The sequence below is a fragment of the Labrus mixtus genome, chromosome 5 (genome assembly GCF_963584025.1).
Source record: "Labrus mixtus chromosome 5, fLabMix1.1, whole genome shotgun sequence".
NCBI classification, from domain to species: domain Eukaryota; kingdom Metazoa; phylum Chordata; class Actinopteri; order Labriformes; family Labridae; genus Labrus; species Labrus mixtus.
Window position 1 is genome coordinate 9,050,889 of NC_083616.1, and position 17,792 is coordinate 9,068,680.

A 17,792-nucleotide genomic window follows, 5' to 3' on the forward strand; every position below is an offset into this window, starting at 1 on the left:
ACACCTAAGGGCAGAAATGATTTACATGAAAAAGAAAATGTATTTATTACAGTAAAAGTTACCTTGAGAGCAGTTTCATCGTCACTGATGTGGAGGTACTCAAGGTAATGCAGCGCATACTTTTCAATAGGTGTGAGCTGTTGAGGTAAATATAAGACAGGCATTCAATGTATGCTTGTACCTTTGTACATCCAATTTTTAAGTAACAGTGAACAAATTAAGCATAAAGCTACCTGTTCCATGACTGCATTCAGCTCCTCTTTGTGAGCGGGCTCTCCTTTAGCTACACTCTCTGACTCTTGGTCCTCCTCTGTCAACTCCTTGCCTTCTAACTCCTCCTCCACCTGCTGCTGCTGCTGCTCTTCTTCCTCTGCTGGAGCATCCAGATTGATGCTGTGCAGAGCTTGGATGTAGGGCCGAGCCACTCTGGGAGAGATGGCTTCAGAAGATGACGGTTCCTGATGAAGTACCACAAACTCCTCCACCTTCTCCCCTGAGCCTGCCTCAACCTCGAACAGATCCTGGATAGTCCGCTGCAAACACAAAATATTGAGACAATTACTACACCTCATGGGTTTCTTAACTTTTTCTATCTGTTGGTCTTGGTGTCACAGGTAGAAAAAAATGACTTATTTTCTTATATATGCATAAATAGCCTTCAAAGTTTGAATAAACGTAAAGCCATGACAACAAATAAAGGTGTGCGCAGTTTCTGAAAGTCTTACTTGTGTGAGGAAAGCCAGGGTGTAGTCAGTACCCTGAGCAGCCACCTCTCTGATCAGATCCTTGGTGCCGTTCTTCAGCAGCTTCTCTTCAATAGAGTTCCCACTCTCTAGCCTGGGCAACACACAGAAAATGGCCAAACTAGTATCAAGTTTCTTCGGCTTTTAAAAAAAGGTTCAAAATGATAGCTAGAGTTTTGACACACAAAGTAAAGCAACATAGAAAAGAGGACCTCAAAACTGACTTCCCTGTGTTGACAATATTACCTGTATATGTGTATATCCTTAGAACGGCCTATTTTTTCACACCACTCCTGTGTGCGGGCATCCATGCTGGGATTGAGGTCTGTGTCATAGAAGATGATGGTGTCTGCATCAAACATAGTCCCGACTGCAGAGCAGCAGCGGTTTGTCAAGATACTGCAGAAAACCCTCCTGTTCCTGTTGAACCTTTTTATATTCTCCTGCAGGGACATGACACCAACACATGAACAAACTGAGTCAGAATTCTGAACAGTATGATGAAATTTCATAGATCATGAAGAGAAAAGACAAGGACCCCACGCACCATTTACAGCCTCATAAGAAAATATTTATTGTGAGGCTGTGGTGTTTGTAAAACTGGCTGAATTACAGTTTAGAAGCTTGTTATAAATATGCCTAGTCAGAACCACTTTAAATAGTATTCATTTTACCTGTCGTTCATCAGGAGTGAAGCTTTCATCCACTCGCACATAAGTCAGCTGCCTGTGATCGAGGAAGGCTTCCAGGATGTCTAACATCTTCACCATCTGAGTAAAGATGAGGACACGACGGCTCTCTGATCTTAACTTCTGCAGCAGAATGGCGAGAGCCTCCAGTTTACCTTTGGAAATTAAAAATATGTCAAAGTGTTATTCTTGGCAAGGTCAGTTGTTTTAGCTTGTGGTGTTTCAACAAGGATTATACCGGCTGCAGAGACTCTGAGAATAGTAGATCTAAAGACCAAAAATGAAAATATTTTCATCTGCCAAAGGGGGACCTGGCAGAAAAGGTTTGGTCTAGTCTAAGAGATGGTTGTAAATGGAGGGCTGATTACTCTCATACTTGAGAAAGGTAAACTAAGCCAAGTGTGAGACGAGTGATTGAACATGTGTGTGCATACTGATTACAGTGATGTTCCTACATGTAAAACATTTAAGTTTGCAATGTAATTATACATACATGTTTTGTTTTTTTTCTCCTCTTGTCAGTCTTAGCGTGCTAATAAGAAGTAATGAAAACAGTAATTATGCTAACCTGAGTCCATCTGCATCAGCTGCAGGTCAGGAAAATGGATGAGACTCCTGGATGTAAATTGGTGGATATCAGCACCTAGGGGTGCAGAGGCCTCTTGTAGCCGACGTTGAAAGGATTTCTGATCCAGCCGGTAGGGAACCGGTGGATTGGCTGCATACAGTTGAGGAGGCGGGGCTACAGCTCGAGGCACCACACAGACCAGTCTACAAGATAACAATTGTAGTCAGTGGTTGATATATACAATATATGTACATAAGATAGTTATAACAGGAATTGATAATAAAATATCTCAAATTGCACTTTAAATAAAACTATCTTAAGTTTTTAATATCTGCTTTTGTGGTGCATATTCTGCATGTTTAATATTGCAATTTAATATAAAGTTTTACCAAACCCTCACAGTTCTTACTATATGGCTATTTAGCCAAATATAACCACAAAGAGTCGATAAGAAGAGTGTTTTATGATGGTTAAAAACATCTGCAGTACAGGACAATGGAGATTTTGTGTTTAAGTACCTCTTGGTTATGTTGTTTGCAGCCTCCAGGCGGTCCTCCACAGAGAGCAGAGTGGACTGCAGTGTAGAGGTGCTAGTCATGCAGGTTCTCTTGGCCCTCAGGCAACTCTCTATGCCCACCCACCTCCAGCCTCCAGCTGTCAGGGCCGAGTGACCCGGCTCTGAGCTAAGAGTGCACGCCTGCAGCAGGTCGGAGCCATACAAAACTCTGCGACTGCAGCGTCGCTCATTCGCTTCAAACAGGCGGCCCAGACGCTCTTTCAGCTGCTGAGTCTTCTCTTCTGATGACTCCTGAAGAGTACGGAGGGAGATGTTAAACACAAAGGTAATTAGTCATTTTTGTTGAAGGCATAAAAAGACTTCAAATTGAAAGCAAACGTTGTCAACATGATTTTGATTGAGATTTAATGAACTCACCTGAGAACCAGCATTAGTAGCAGTAGTGAGCTTGGTTGGGGCTGATGTGGCATTTGTAGACACACCCAGAGCTTAAAACAGAATTATACAATGTCCATAGATTACTTACTTGTGCTGACTTACAAATACAGTACTATCATATTTTCCAAAAAAAAACAATCCAAAATAAAATATGTGTGATTATACAGGGAAGGTAGCATTTAATAGCCTTTTTTAAATGTATATCTATTTTTCATTCTAATAATACAATGGAAATGGATGGTGTTACTAAATAACTGAAGAGAATTCAGTTAATCAAACATAGTAATGTCATCACTATAAAAGGGGCACCTTGTTGGCCTGCTGACAGCGCAGGATGAGGTGTGCCAGGTGTAGCTGAGGCATTGGATGCAGGAACAGCTTGTGGCATTGCTTGCATCACCATCGATCCCTGGGGCCTGATGAGCTGCTGCCCGGGAGTCGACATAATCTGCAGGATGTTACCTAAATAGACAACACATACTATTAGGTGTACGATATCAGATGCATTTTCTCAAAACCTAACACTAGTTTGAATAAAATTTGAGACCTGTTTGGCCATCAAAATAAATGTAAGAGAACAAAAACACATGAATGAACATGAAGAAAGTTTACATGACAAGGTGGAAACTAGTGGATACTGTGGATGAATTCAATGCTGTTGTAAAGTGGTTGTGTATTTGTTATTTCTTAACAGATACTTGACTCCGTCTCCTGCCCAGGGACTACAGAGGTAAATTAGCTTATAGCGAATGTCTAGTACAGCTAAGTGGCTGTACACTGTCCCTGTCAAAATAAACAAATAAAAAAGTGTCTCTTTTGTTAGTTTTCATGAACTTTGCTGAGTTGATTTTTTACATGTAAAAATCACAAGTGAATCACAATTAAAATGTCATAACTGCTTTTTGTTTCTCACTGTTGACATTGGTGATGTCAGTGTGTATATGCATCATTGCTGACTACATCTTACCTTTCTTACACCAGATGTGCATTAACTACTTTTAATGAACATCTTTTTAAAATGCAATAATGTAAAGAAACATCAGTAATCTTCAAAATTCACATTGTGCATCCCGATATAAAAGTCTTCAAAGTTATCACACACCTGATAATTAATAAAATACGTAACATGCATGAAACTGAAAAAAGAAGAAGAAGAAGAAGAAGAAGAAGAAGAAAGAAGAAGAAAGAATGAAGAGAATTAGAGAGTATGAAAATGGGATGTACATTACCGAGGGTACCTTGGATCTGCAATGGCTGCCCGGTGGTGAGCTGACGGAGCTGGCTGGGAGACAGAGTGAACTTGTTTCCCTGAAACTGCAGAGTGACTGGAGTCTCCTGCTGTGAGATACGATTCTGTGTGCCGGCCATGTTGGCCAGTTGGGCAATCTTCACCACATCTCCACCTTCAGAGGAAAGAAAGAGCAAACACTTCATCAAAGACGGCATTAATATGTCTGCAGAATTTTTGGGACATTTAAAAAAGTAACACTTTTTTTTACTCTGCATCAGTTAGTTGAAGGGTGAAAAGAGACAAAACATGCAGACCCAGGGTGGATTAATCAGAGTGAGCACAGCCGCCCTCCACAACAGAACCATAGCAGCCTCTTACTTTAAAATGAAACTAATCCTGAAGGGGGGAAAGAAAATGTCTAGAAGGCAGTCCTCAGGTGAGACTGAGAGCCTAAAACATGACACAGGTAAATCAGAGCACTCGTCTCCCTACACGTTACTGGTCAACAGGAGGCCCACATTAGAGTCGGCATCCTGAAAATTTTAATTCTGAACAACCTCTATCATTTTTTTCTCATCTCTGACATGGCTTTCAATCAACCTAATTTGATTTAAATAAGACAATGCATAAGAAGTACGTTTAAATGACATGTTGTAATTAAAAATTACATGATATTTCTCAGATCTCCAAGGCAAAAGAGTATGTTTACAACACAAAAGTATGAAATGATGTAAGATGTTCAAAATCTTCAGAGCTAAGCAGCAATCAAAGGCAAATGATAAAAATCTATCTTTGATTAAATAACTTTTGGATTAGCAACACTTTGTGCTTTAGGAAGGGTTCAATTTTACTTTGAAAACTTTTAGTTTTTATGTCTTTGCTTCAAAATTACACTTAAAGGGTTTAACAAATCTTTAGTTCTGCCATTCAAAACGCAATTATTTCTCCTTCTTATACATCTTGCTGATAAGGCTTCTCCGTACATGTAAAAGCAGAAAGGGTTGGCAACTTCCACATGCTTTGCAGTGATGTACAACTTCAAAGTGAAATCGTAACATTGGCAAGAAAAAAACAAAACAACCCAAGCTTTGGGATTTCTTCCTGCAGCTGGGCTGATGCAAGAGAAAAAAGAAAATTAGTAAACTGGGAGAAAAATTATTAAAAAGAAGGGGGAGGAAATAATAACTCAGTTAAACAGTGTAGTGGTGTGTGCTGAGTCAGCCACAGTGTTCATGCAGGTTTCGAGAAAGAAACTGAAGAATACTCAGGCTGTGGAGATGCTGCTGATATGGCTATTATGTAATATTAAGGGATCCTTTGTTGGTTTATTGTTTTATGCTATGTTATTTTTACTTAAATCTTCTGTTACCACAAATTCTGCACAAGTGCCATTAATGTTGAGCCCAATTACATAGCCAGTACTCTGAGGGAATAAAGACTGAACACATATCAGCAGTTCCCCAAGTGAAGGCCTCAGTGAAGAGCAGCCCATACTGTTGTGCCAGAGGGTGGAGGGTAATTCTGAGAGGGAGGGAGGCCACTTACTAGGCAACCGTGCCTGGGCCTGGGATGTTAGAACCAGCCTCTGGGACAGTAAGCTTGGCTGGATTGCATGGCTGGGGGCTAGAGCTGGCCTGGGGACCTGTGTTAATCCAGGCTGGTTAATGGGAGCTAATGAGCCCATAACTGTGCCAGTTAAAGTCTGGCCCAAGGCCACAGACGCTGGCCCCAACACATGCTGCCCAACGCCAGTGTTCCCAGAGGAGGCTACAATGGAGGCGGCAGTGTTGCTGCTGCTGATGACAGGAGGGGTAGTCAGGGCTCTCTGAGAGGCTGTCCCGACCGCTGTGAAGTACAAGGCAACGGGGTACGGGGCTACATGTTAGCTGTGACCCAATATTTGGTCTAATTATCAGTAAGGTCATTGAACATCCTTCATTTATTCAGCTGTTGAGGACGGACTAAGCAAGCAGTATTAGGGATGTAATAATATGAACCATGGTATTGATATACTGGATAATACAAATACATATTTTACCTAACACTGAATAAAGTGGGTGTGTCTGTAGAATAGTAGGCCCTTCTGTGGGTGTGCTCAGTGCCAACAGAACTTCCTCCAAGCAGTAATTGGTTTCTTTTTCCTGCAGCTTGTCATCTTAATAGTTTACTTTGAGCGTTGATTCTTCCATAATACCCTCCACTATTACATTTCCATTTGCATAGCTTTAGTATTTATTTGATCAATAAGCTGTTACAGGGGATCACAGCATGTAGTCAACAAACAAAGTAGTTACATGGAATCTGTAGTTGCCTCATATTTATTCCTGCCATAATTAAATGCAACCTTTAAAGAAGAAAATGGCAAGCCCACCAAGTATAAATGTAAACAAATGTAACCTCCGTAGTATGATTTTATGATGCTATGTGAGTCTAATGGATGTGAATGTTTATATGTTACTAAAGCCTCTAACCAAAGGTAATTTTCTGTCACTGAGATAGACAATACATTTTTTTTTTAATTTGAAACCTGCAAGTGAAGGTGTCTGTACTTCTCCATGAGGTTGAACAAGTACCTCACCTTTCAAATTTACAGCACTGTTTTTAACAATGTACAAAATATAAATAAATATACATGTCTATTGTCTATGTTTTCTTAAAATCCCTTGAAATACATGTGTTATACACATGTACATTCTTTAATGCACACAGTGCAAGCACATTTTAAACCAACACAACAGCTATGGGTGTTTACATTTGTCATATTAGGATTCCATCTTGACTCCTTTGCCCAGTGTAATACAAACAATCCTGTCATTTACTGAAAGGGTCTTACCTTGAGAAGTGGCTGTAGTAGTTGCAGAGGTGACAGGGGACTTGCCTCTAGCCTGAGCTGCTTGGTTGGTTGTTGAAGCAGAGGTGCTTGTAGCAGGAGAGCTTGTCGGCGGGCGCTGGCCTGCTGTACTCGTTATTGTAGCAAGGCGGCCCTCTGGCTTCGTCCCATACTGCACCGGCTGGAACAATCTGATGCAAGAATATCAATGTTATGATAGTAAGTTAACATTTAGAGCAAATCAAAAGATCTCCACATGAATCCTACATTGTGAGATTTTTATCACATCTTCTTATAATCTGTAATTAACTCTGACTGAACATTAATGCTTGTATCATTTTTACTTTTTTATTCACTTCAATTGTATTGCTTGTACTTTACTACCATTTTTTTCTTTTAGATCTATTGTTTCTAATTTAATTCTTCAATCTCAATTATTCTTGCTGAGCTTTTGCTTTTGCATGTTGTAGACACTATGTTTGGCCTGACTATTGATGCTTATTCTGTTATATTCCTGAGTTCTTGCCTTTGCTTGTCTGTCAAAGCACCTCACAAACATCTGTTTTTAGAGGTGCTATGTTAATAAAGTTATTATATTGTTCTTATTGCTGACCTCATGGGTTTTATTGGGCATGGCTTTGGTCGTGGTGGTGGATCTGGACCAGTGTAGATCTCCTCGATGAGCTGCTGAGTGACCTTCAGTTTGGGTACCGCCTCTTCAGTCTGATACCGAGTCAGTCTGTTCTCGTTATTGATCAGATCGAATATCGACATGCTGGCGATCTAGGAGGATAGAAGACAACAGCAGAAGTGGATAAAGGTTGATTGATTATTAATTTGTTATTTGCTAATATTCACATTTTAATCATTGAAAAATATTTGACATATGCACAAGGTTCATTGCTGTAAAATATTTTAGATTTGATGATGACAGGCAGGTTTAAAATAAGAATTTAAAAATTTGAAATCCTTTTCATCTAAAAAACAACAAACACTAATCTTTTTAGTATTAATAAGTGGAGCAACCTTTTTTCAGTTCAATTTATAATAAAGTCTTTCAAAAGATTAAAAATATAATGACACATGTCCATCCCATGTTGCCGGAATCCAAAGTGATTTCTTAACACTGCTAGTTCTTTCTGTATAATGTAAACATCAATCCATATATAAGTTGCACCGGTATATAAAGGCGCAGTCTGTTTCTGATTTCTATTGCGTTCAGCGAAGTCTTCAACGTGCAGTTTGTGTACAGCTGTGTCACTCTTTTAGTTCAAACTGTTTCCGCTTTGTGGAGATTGCACTCCTACTAGCTACAGTACGGTAGTTGAACTCTCGGCCTACGGGGAAAGTGGACACTCGTTAACTTTAATATAGGACTTTTTTTTAATCAAAAAGTGCTCCACAAGCTTTATTTACTTAACAATATGCCACCGCTTGCAGGAGGGAGGGAGAAGAGATGAAAATATGTTAAAAAAGTAGCACAACCAGTCTGCTCTGTGTTGCTGTTTCCCAGCACAGCAGCAATCAGCTTGTATTTCACAATGAATGGGGATGAATTTTCAATTGCGTCACCTCTTGAGTAGTGTGTGATGGTGGCACATCCAACTTTTTAGATTAAAAGAAAAAGGTATTAAAAGTGCGTCCTATACATCAGATTTTAAGGTAATAGAAAAGAATGGGACAATCTTTAAATTTTATCAACACCACGATCCTTATGTTTCGAACTTTTTTATCCAGTTTGAAGAAAGATCATGGATGAATTCTCTTCATCCCCTCACAGACTGATCCTCTTTGCAATGCTGAGCAGGGTGTTTGCAAACATGTCATTTTTGAGTTTCAACAGTTCAACATCTTGTTGCTCATCCATGATGCAAAGCACTCGTGTTTACCTTGCTTGATTCCTTCTGAAGAGCTCCCAGCACCTGTGAGGGGATGTTGTATTGTAGGGAGGATCCAAAGTAAGAGCTGTTGTTCTCTCTTGGCACCACCAGCTCAGGGTGGTTACACACTCGCTGTAACTGCATCAGAACCTGAAGCACACTGACAAAATGACCCGTCTTCAGAGCCTCCTGAGATCTACAAGAACAAACCCAGAGAGAAGACATAGTATTAAAAGCTTCTACATTTGTACAGCCTGACAACTTTAACCATTTTGTTTATATTTCTTTCTACACAGAGAATTATAAAGGATTTAGTCCTTAAGGATTTCTTCAGTGAACATGAAGTGTTTTTGATACTGTGGAGAATAAAAACATTTGTAAAAGATTTATTCAGAAAAAAAAGGTAAAAAGTCACAAAGTAGAGCATTAATTGCATTTGGTAAAATACATTTGAGGACTGTCACACAGCAGTAATACCACTTTTGATTAACATTATATAGATCTCTGATTTACAGCTTTATGTCTGGATTGTACTTTGTAAAGCCTGATTAGTTTGTGATCAAAACATCAGATATCCCTCAAAGTGCGATATAAAACTGTATTCTGACATCACAATAACTAAGTGCAAAAATCTCACCCTGGTTGAGTGAGGATATCCTCATAAAGGCTCTTCTGTCTGCTGGAGAGACGACACTTCAGGATGTGCTCATACTTCTTGGGAAGCTGTTTCTCCACGTCCCTTTTTGAGCGTCTCAGGATGAAAGGCTGGATCATCTACAGTTAGGAGTGATATGATTTCATGAGTAACATTCATTTAAGGATAGCATGTGAACCAAACACGGTCCTAACTTTAACATGGTACAGTTTAAAAAGCGGGGGAATTTGCACGTGTAAAACCCACCCTGTGTAGGCGGATGACAAGTTTGTGGCAGTAGTCCTGGTTCTGGTCTGTTCCTGCCTTAACAGGGAAGTCTGAGTAGGGTCTGGTGATTCCTGGCAAAAGGAAGTGGATCATGGTCCACAGCTCCTTTAGAGTGTTTTGTAAAGGAGTGTTGATGAGGAGAATCCTTTGCTCGCTGCAAGATACACATAAACATCACACATAGTTAAACAAGTTTTTTTACAAGCAGAATATTAAAGAATTACACTTTAGTAGGGATGTAATTAGTCCTGGACTGTCATGGTACGGATGTCAAGGTTCTGTGCATGCAGTTATTTCACAAACACGTCAGAACTGAGAAAAAAGGCAGTCTAACATAGCAGTGTCAACCCCCAATTCATATGGTGTTAATGTGTGTAACTGCCAACCACTATAAAACAACGCAGGAGAAGAAGCAAACACAACAAAAGAACAAGAACAAGGCAGAGCTAGAAAAAAATCTGCTTCTTTACATCAGCTGTGTGGGGAAACTTCAGGTTCACAGTGCAGTAAGTCATTGGAGACACTACCAGCATGCTAATGAATATTAGACAGCATCAACGTGCAAATCAACAGAGCTAGACAAAAGAACACAGGTGTCTAACAACTTATCCCCTGCTGTGTTTAAGACAGGACTCTGGCTTCAAGTATTTGTTAGAAGTGCTCAAAGAAGTCAGTCTGTGGTTGCTTCCTTTACTGGTGTACAAAAACAATTATTCATACTTTCAGGAGTATCATCAGGAGATGTTATTCATTTCTGAATTGCTTTTTATTGAGCATAATTTTGTCTAATGTTTAATAAACTAAATAACACAAGATGAAAAAAACCTAGCTCTACTGTTGGTTCAAAATAAATTAGAGAAACAGAATTATGCTTTGGGGACTATTTTTTCTAGCTTCTACCCTGGCTACACCAAAGCTGTACAGAACTGTGACTCCACAACCAGGTATGAATGGAATTGTGACCTATGTGTACAGTTACATCCCAACCATAGAGACAAAAAGTCCCTCCGATGGATCAATCAAGTAATTTGCTTATACTACAAAGAATGGTTAGTGTTTCATAGAACAGATGAAGAATTGATTAAAAAAATCTTTCCAAAATCTTCTTCCTGAGATCTGTTCTTCATATTATATTGATGAGCCAGCTTACCTTTTGAGAGCAAAGACTGTTTCCCAGTGTTTCTCAGTCATGTTTTTGAGAAGTTGCACCTCGTCCAGGACCATGTGCCTCCACCTTCTCCTCAGAAAATGGCTTTGGTCTTTCATCAGCAATTTGTAGGATGTCAAACAGACATGGAAGCTGTTGGCTTCTCCCCACCACTGTGTTAAGAGATCGAACAATATGTTAAAGCATTAACCACCGTCTAATTAGGAAGTTCATGAGAATGTGTTTGTTCAAACACAAAAATTACCTTTCTCTTAAATCTTCTCTCCCGTCTGTTGCCGAGATAAAGGAGGATCTTCAGGCCAGGACACCAGCGCTTGAACTCAACCTCCCAATTCAGCAGCTTGCACGTTCTTACCACAATAAGGTGGGGTCCCCAGATGCCTGTTGAGGAAAATTAAACAGTTTAATGACATTAAAAAAATAATACAAATATTACTTGTTTATTTAAATAAACAGAGGTATACCTTCTTGGCCTGCTAAGTGGGCCATATATGCGACTGTCTGTACAGTCTTGCCGAGGCCCGTCTCATCTGCCAGGATGCCGTTGAGGTGTTTCTTGTTGAGGTTTACCAGCCAGTCGACACCGATTTGTTGATACTCACGCAGCGACCCATGCAGTAGAATAGGAGCTGGGCTGCGGGTCTATTCAAGTAAGAGAGCAGTTAAAAAATGATTTCAGACATTTTTCATTTGTTCGTTTTGTAGACAAGTGTGTGTCTTACGGAGGAGGTTGTCCTGAAGCTTCCTTTGGGCAGGATGAGCTCTGTGGTGGCAGCAACTTCAGCTATGTCTCTGGCAGGCTTCCCATCAGAGTCAGAGGAGGTGGATTTGTCAGCTCCTCTGTACTGGTCTACACTGAGCAGGGAGTCTATCTTCACTGCCTCAGGTGGACTGCTTGCAGGACATTCTAGATAGATATCGATATACTTTATTAATCCCACACTGGGAGATCGTGGTGTTACAGCAGCAGCAAATAAAGCAACAGAAGAATAAAACCCTGACAAATATAAATACTACCATATCATACTTGAGGAATATGAAAAATATCAACTATATATCATATTATATATACTCATATTATACAAAAACATCAGACAGAAAACCTGAGATAGATAGAACAGGTATAGAGATGAACATGTTAATACTTTTCAATTAAAAACGCACCTTCACTCTCCTCCATGTCTTCCTCCTCACTGTGAGGACTTGGCTGAGGCCACTCAAAGCTGTCAGCGTAAGCGCCTGCATACTGCTTCTTTAAAGCATCCAGAGGCATCTCAGCTAAAATACAAAAACATTTGAGTTAGCAATGTAGACACAAAGGAAGGGAATTCTGATGCTAGTGTGGCATATTTCAATCAGCATAAAGGAAAAAATGTTTAAACAATTTGATTTGTGATCTGTTGACACTATCAGCCATAACAAATGTGAGGACGTGCTGCATACCTCAGTGAAATGCCAGAATTAAAAAAAATGATAATCTTTTCAGCTTAGTTCACTGACCATGTCATACAAATGAGGTTTAGGAATAAACAAAGTTCTCCTCCAAAATCCTTCATTTCCACATACACAAAGACCAAGAGAAAAAGTAAATGAATACCATCTTTGGCGAGGTCAACCAGCTCTGCTTTGTGGTCCGCTTCCCCCTCCATCACCTCCTGCTCCTCTATGGTGCTCTCTTCATCTGGGACTAAAAGACAAGAGATACATTATGAACAGATGAAAATAGTTTGGGGTGATGCGTGAAACTCACCCTGTTGTTCATATGTCAGGAGTTTTAAGGCTACTGAGGAAGGAAAGCTGATTTGAAAAAGACCCTGTGTCGAGTTGCCATATTTGTCCGTCAAGTAGTGCTCCCAGTCAGACTCTTAAATAGCTTATCTATTTATTTATGTTTAACACCACTCTTTTGAACCTTTCTGAACATTATTCATGACCTATTTATCATGGGTTGAATATATCTCACAAATTAGCTTGAATGTTTATTCATTTTTAACCTTTAAGAAACTTAAGCGTTATTTGTTGCTAATCTGTCATGCCTCATTTTTTTATGGCTTTACAAGCTTCACTCACTCAGGACTCTTTGATTGCACTTTGGATGTTGATATGTGATACGTGTGTGTGTGTGTGTGTGTGTGTGTGTGTGTGTGTGTGTGTGGTTTGTTTTTGTGCTGGGCTGTCATTCCTGTGAGCTCTGTGTGACTGATGCTATTTTACATGACTGAAGTGCCTAATGGATAAATAAAGTTATTTGAATTTGAATTTATAGGCACATTAAGTTATGAGCATAATGACAAGAGCCCAGAATGGTGACTGCACGAACATGACAGATGCTTTTACAGCTTAGGTCATATATACAGGTTTACATATAAACTAGTTTTATGCTTTAAAAAAAGATTGTAGTATAAAATGTTTATGTTAAATTGTGTCTTCATTTAGAGATGTTTTTACCCATATTTGTTTTGACAGGTCTATAAATGTCATTTACAGACTGAACACACAAATTGTTTCATCTCAGTTGTTATGAAATTCTGTGAAACTGACCCTTAATTGCAGTGGATAAATTAATTAAATCCTGCACTTTTTAGGGGTATGTTGTATTCTTCAGTTCATCAGGAATCTGAGGCATCATGTATTGCTATAAACTGATTCTTGCTTTATCGTGATAATATCGTTATTGTGTGTCATGCATTGCATATCAAATCTAATCGTGAGTTACCCTGTGATCCCCAACCTTAGTGTATTTTTATTTTTTTCTCCTATGAACCTTGATTCTTTGGAACTTACCATCTTCATCAACAAAAGATGAAGTTGATTTCCTTTTTTTAGCTGAAGTTCCCACCTCCTATAAAACAAAAATGTGTATTAATAATATAAATAAGATGAAAGAGTTTTGGAAAGTGTCAGCGCTGCACTTACCTCTTTATCACCTTTCATGACTGTTGACTGACCAGGTACTGTAAGACAAGGAAGTTGAATTCAAAACTGTGGTTAATAAAAAGGCAGTTTAGGTTGAGTAAGATTAGCGGAGTTTAGCTTTAACCCAGAGTCAATAGTTGGGTAATTAAATGCTTTGTGTATATATACATATATATATATATATATATATATATATATGACTTTAGTTTTTGATAGCTGATTTGAGAGACATACCTTTGGCTGAGGCTTTTTGTAAGCTGAGTGCTTTTAGTCTCTTCTCATAAAACTCAAATTGCAATTTGATTTCGACAACCTGACAGAAAAAAATACAAAATTAACACTGTTACAAAAACTGTTAATATATGCAAATCATTAGAAGGTTAAACGATGAAGAAAATGCATAAATAATTAACAAACCTGCTCAATGTTTGACCAGAAAAATTCCACCTCTCTGGCAATTGTGCTGGCAATGTGGCGATGATGAATTTCCCTTTCTCTCTTTGACCTCTCTTCACTTTTCTTCTGCTCTTGGTGGTGACGGGCACAGGTGCGAACAAGCTGTAAGGAGACACAGGTGAAAGATAAACATGACATCTGTTTTTTAGGTTAGGCTAATTTGTAATTTGAATTATTTAATGAATCATTCAATCTCTGTCTTACCTTCTTAGCTGCCGCCTCTTTCCATCTCCTCTCCTGGGCAAAATCAGCGGCCATCCACTGCATCTCCTCCAGGAGGTAGTCCCAGTGGGACTTTGGACGTGACGCTTCAACAAGCTTTGGGAGTCTACTGGCTGACCACTGGCCCTCCTTCCTAAGCTCAGAGATGCGTTGATGCACTTGACTCTCCTGGGAAAATAGAAACAGCATGTGACCTCAGTGTAGAAAGCATGATTACTCAATTCAATTTAGTTGCTCAGATATGAGATGGCTAAATTCTAATGTACTGAAGATATTCAAGCCAAGTTTGTTTGCAGTAATCTGTTTGCAAAGAAAGGCCCTGATTGGCATCAGACAAAGAAACAGGAGAACATGTTATACAATCCAGAATTCTGAATTTATCCTGAATAATCACATCCCTGGTTTTCACCTTGCCTTAACATGGGTCTACACATGCATCTTGATGCCTGCTCTATGTCTCATTTCCACCCTACTGAACTTCAGTCAGTACACACTTGGTCAGATTGATAGGATTTCAAAAAATAATCAAGACATCTTATAAACAATAACAATAAAGTACATCTATCTATCTTAAGTGCCTTAATAGCTTTGCTTTGGTCTGTCCAGTTGTGATCCCAGTATTAATATTAATACCAGGTGTAAACAGGGCCTTAGTGTGCTTATTGAACTTACCAGTTTGGCCTGCTCAACATGCTTGTCTTGGGAACCTTCCTGGGAGGTCTGCATGGTTGCACTCTGACCAAAGCCACCCACTTTGACAGTGGATATGCCATTGGTTCCACTCAGTTTGGACTGGGTGCTTGGGTTGATGTTAGCACCATGAGGGCGAAGTGGATTGGCAGTGTGGGGGGTTGCGACAGGATTGGTAGAAGGAAGGGGAGCAGGAGAAATGGATGTCATGGATATTGGGTTGGTCATTATCCTCTGAACTGGCTGGTTTGACTCTGTACCAGGACGAGCAAGTGTGACCGTCTATAGAGAAGAGAGAAAAGTACATGTTTAAAGGTCACCTGCAGTCATATGATCCAATAAAAAAAACATACTTGAAAACTGTATTTATACTTTTTTAAGTTGACTGACCGCCTGTGCTGACTGAAGAACAGCCTGGGATTGTTGCTGCTGGGGCTGCAGCTGGATATGAAGACCTGGCTGCATCTGTTGTTGCAGTTGGGCCTGTAGCTGTGTGTGGGGGTTTACTGTGGTCAGGACAGGCCCACCTGCCTGCACCTTCACCTGTGCCAGTTGACCACCAGCCTGAGCTGTGTTCTCCAGTAACTGAGCCTGCTGGGAGAGTGTCATTGACAGGCCTGCCATAGGGAGAGTACCTTGGGGCAACCTGCCAGGTAGCTGGGGAGGAGGTGTGTGTAGACTGGCTGCATTCTGCACTGGAGGTCCTTTGGATGGGTCATATTGCTGGTTCTGCTTCTGTCCTGCAATCTGGATTGCTTGAGGAGTAGGCGGCATCCCGCCTGTACACATAGTAACCAAATTATAGGACAAACAAAGGGGTGGTATAGAGAGTAACACACAGAATGATGTTAAGATCAATCTTGTCGTCTCAAGTCAAGTGTTTTTCAATGTCCATTTGTAATTTTAATAAGATAAAAATGTTTTGAAAGTGCTTGATAGTTCTCCTTATATCTTATTGAGAGACGACTTTCAAGAATTATATATTTACGCTTCTAAGTAGATAATTAAAAAGATGTTTTAAACTTTAAACGATGGTTTAAGTTTCAGCTATTAGATCTCATTGGGTCCTTTTGCCTAAATGAACAAGATGTACTGTATGATTTGACAGTTGTTTACTACTTCCTGATGATCAGAGCAGAAACTAATGAGTCATACAGCAAAATGGTTACAGAAGAAATGAAATCAATGTGAAAATCTACATGTCTCTCAAATAAAATACTACTTTGATTAATGCAAAACCAAAACATTGTATTTCAAATGTTGAGAGAATGTGGTTAAAAACATCAAAGAAATTATACATGCAATAACAGAGGTTTTTAGAGAAGAATATAGAAATCTTACAAAGGAAAATTGTATTAAAAGAACAGCGGAAACAAAGAGACAGGGAAAATTAAGGGAAAATACATATAGAGCAGACACTCACAAAAACACCATGTTTGGCATGCATGAAGCAATGTCACTCTAGCGGTAAACCAAGGCATCTAGATGCCTCATGTAGCGACAAAGCACAGAGGTGAGCAAAAGGACACACATGGGGTCTTGCAGACAGCAGGCCCTGAGCAGAGCTGTGCACACTAAAGCAGCACCTGCCTTACCTCCCTGCACGTCACACCACCTTGCCTAGAAGCCATCAGCACCTGGCCCTGACTCACCCACACCACCACCATCGCAAAAACCTGTGCCGTGAACGCAACTCCTCCACATGATCCCCCTCCTACTTAGACTGAGGGAAAGAGGCCAAGTCAGAACAAAATGCCATGAAATAACATGGAAGGAAATCAACTAAACGTGAACATGACATAAAGAAAAGACACTCTTGAAGATGTAACGTATGAATTTAAGATTGATGATGTTGAATCCTTGTTGATTATACAAGGAGAGACACGCGGAGAGAGGGGAAGACTTGAGAAGGAATGCAATGGGAAACCAAAAGGAAGCATGGCACGTGGATTCATAAAATGGGAAAACAAGCAAACACCCGTTGGAGAGTGAATCTATTCACACAGGGCTCCCACTTTCTGTGATCCACCGCCACATTAGATGAAAATCCATCTGAACGGACAAGAAGGTCGGTCCAAACAAAGATGACGAACGGGAACAAACTTCAGAAAAGAAGAGATGGATAACGACTGGTGAACGATAGATATAACAAAAAAGGGAAATCATAAGACATGGCATCTTCCCATTGAGTGGCTACTCTTCTTCAGATTTGGATTGCCTTCTTCCCCATTAATCATGACAGAGTGAAAGAGCTGCTGCTGGTACAGCTAAGCCTGAACTTCCTGTGGACTGCTGAGAACTCCAGCACACGGATGAAGAGCTGTTTGCTGATGCTGCTTGAAGTTTGTTTGTAGAAGATGAAGTTGTGATTCACTTTTTAAAATCTCCTTAGCTTGATGGAGGGGATAAGTCCAGCAGCATCGAACAGAACAAAGAGCGGCCTGGTAGTAGCACTCCTACCTTGCGCTGTTGGCATAAGCTGCTGGAGTGGAACGCCAGGTGATCCTAAAGGACCTACACCA

At 39.9% G+C, this 17,792-nt stretch overlaps 1 protein-coding gene across 7 annotated transcripts in view; it reads right to left on the minus strand.

The window, feature by feature from the left end:
• The window catches only part of ep400 (E1A binding protein p400), a 30,960-nt gene that overhangs the window by 9,582 nt on the left and 3,586 nt on the right, over positions 1 to 17,792 (minus strand). For 2 of the 7 annotated variants that reach the window (XM_061037640.1, XM_061037639.1), the window contains exons 5-33: positions 15,661 to 16,049; positions 15,253 to 15,552; positions 14,563 to 14,748; positions 14,320 to 14,460; positions 14,137 to 14,215; positions 13,903 to 13,940; positions 13,771 to 13,828; positions 12,584 to 12,673; positions 12,151 to 12,264; positions 11,709 to 11,893; positions 11,451 to 11,628; positions 11,231 to 11,367; positions 10,969 to 11,138; positions 9,798 to 9,972; positions 9,534 to 9,670; positions 8,906 to 9,092; positions 7,630 to 7,799; positions 7,020 to 7,207; positions 5,732 to 6,031; positions 4,185 to 4,358; positions 3,265 to 3,417; positions 2,935 to 3,005; positions 2,519 to 2,808; positions 2,001 to 2,203; positions 1,418 to 1,587; positions 990 to 1,186; positions 726 to 837; positions 234 to 533; positions 63 to 137 (exon numbers count right to left, since the gene is read on the minus strand). In XM_061037640.1, coding sequence (XP_060893623.1) covers positions 63 to 137; positions 234 to 533; positions 726 to 837; positions 990 to 1,186; positions 1,418 to 1,587; positions 2,001 to 2,203; positions 2,519 to 2,808; positions 2,935 to 3,005; positions 3,265 to 3,417; positions 4,185 to 4,358; positions 5,732 to 6,031; positions 7,020 to 7,207; positions 7,630 to 7,799; positions 8,906 to 9,092; positions 9,534 to 9,670; positions 9,798 to 9,972; positions 10,969 to 11,138; positions 11,231 to 11,367; positions 11,451 to 11,628; positions 11,709 to 11,893; positions 12,151 to 12,264; positions 12,584 to 12,673; positions 13,771 to 13,828; positions 13,903 to 13,940; positions 14,137 to 14,215; positions 14,320 to 14,460; positions 14,563 to 14,748; positions 15,253 to 15,552; positions 15,661 to 16,049 — 4,967 coding nt within the window. Of the gene's footprint in view, positions 1 to 62; positions 138 to 233; positions 534 to 725; positions 838 to 989; positions 1,187 to 1,417; positions 1,588 to 2,000; positions 2,204 to 2,518; positions 2,809 to 2,934; positions 3,006 to 3,264; positions 3,418 to 4,184; positions 4,359 to 5,731; positions 6,032 to 7,019; positions 7,208 to 7,629; positions 7,800 to 8,905; positions 9,093 to 9,533; positions 9,671 to 9,797; positions 9,973 to 10,968; positions 11,139 to 11,230; positions 11,368 to 11,450; positions 11,629 to 11,708; positions 11,894 to 12,150; positions 12,265 to 12,583; positions 12,674 to 13,770; positions 13,829 to 13,902; positions 13,941 to 14,136; positions 14,216 to 14,319; positions 14,461 to 14,562; positions 14,749 to 15,252; positions 15,553 to 15,642; positions 16,050 to 17,730; positions 17,762 to 17,792 lie in introns of those variants that run through there. The other 5 variants (XM_061037637.1, XM_061037636.1, XM_061037642.1 and 2 more) reach the window with 4 other exon arrangements.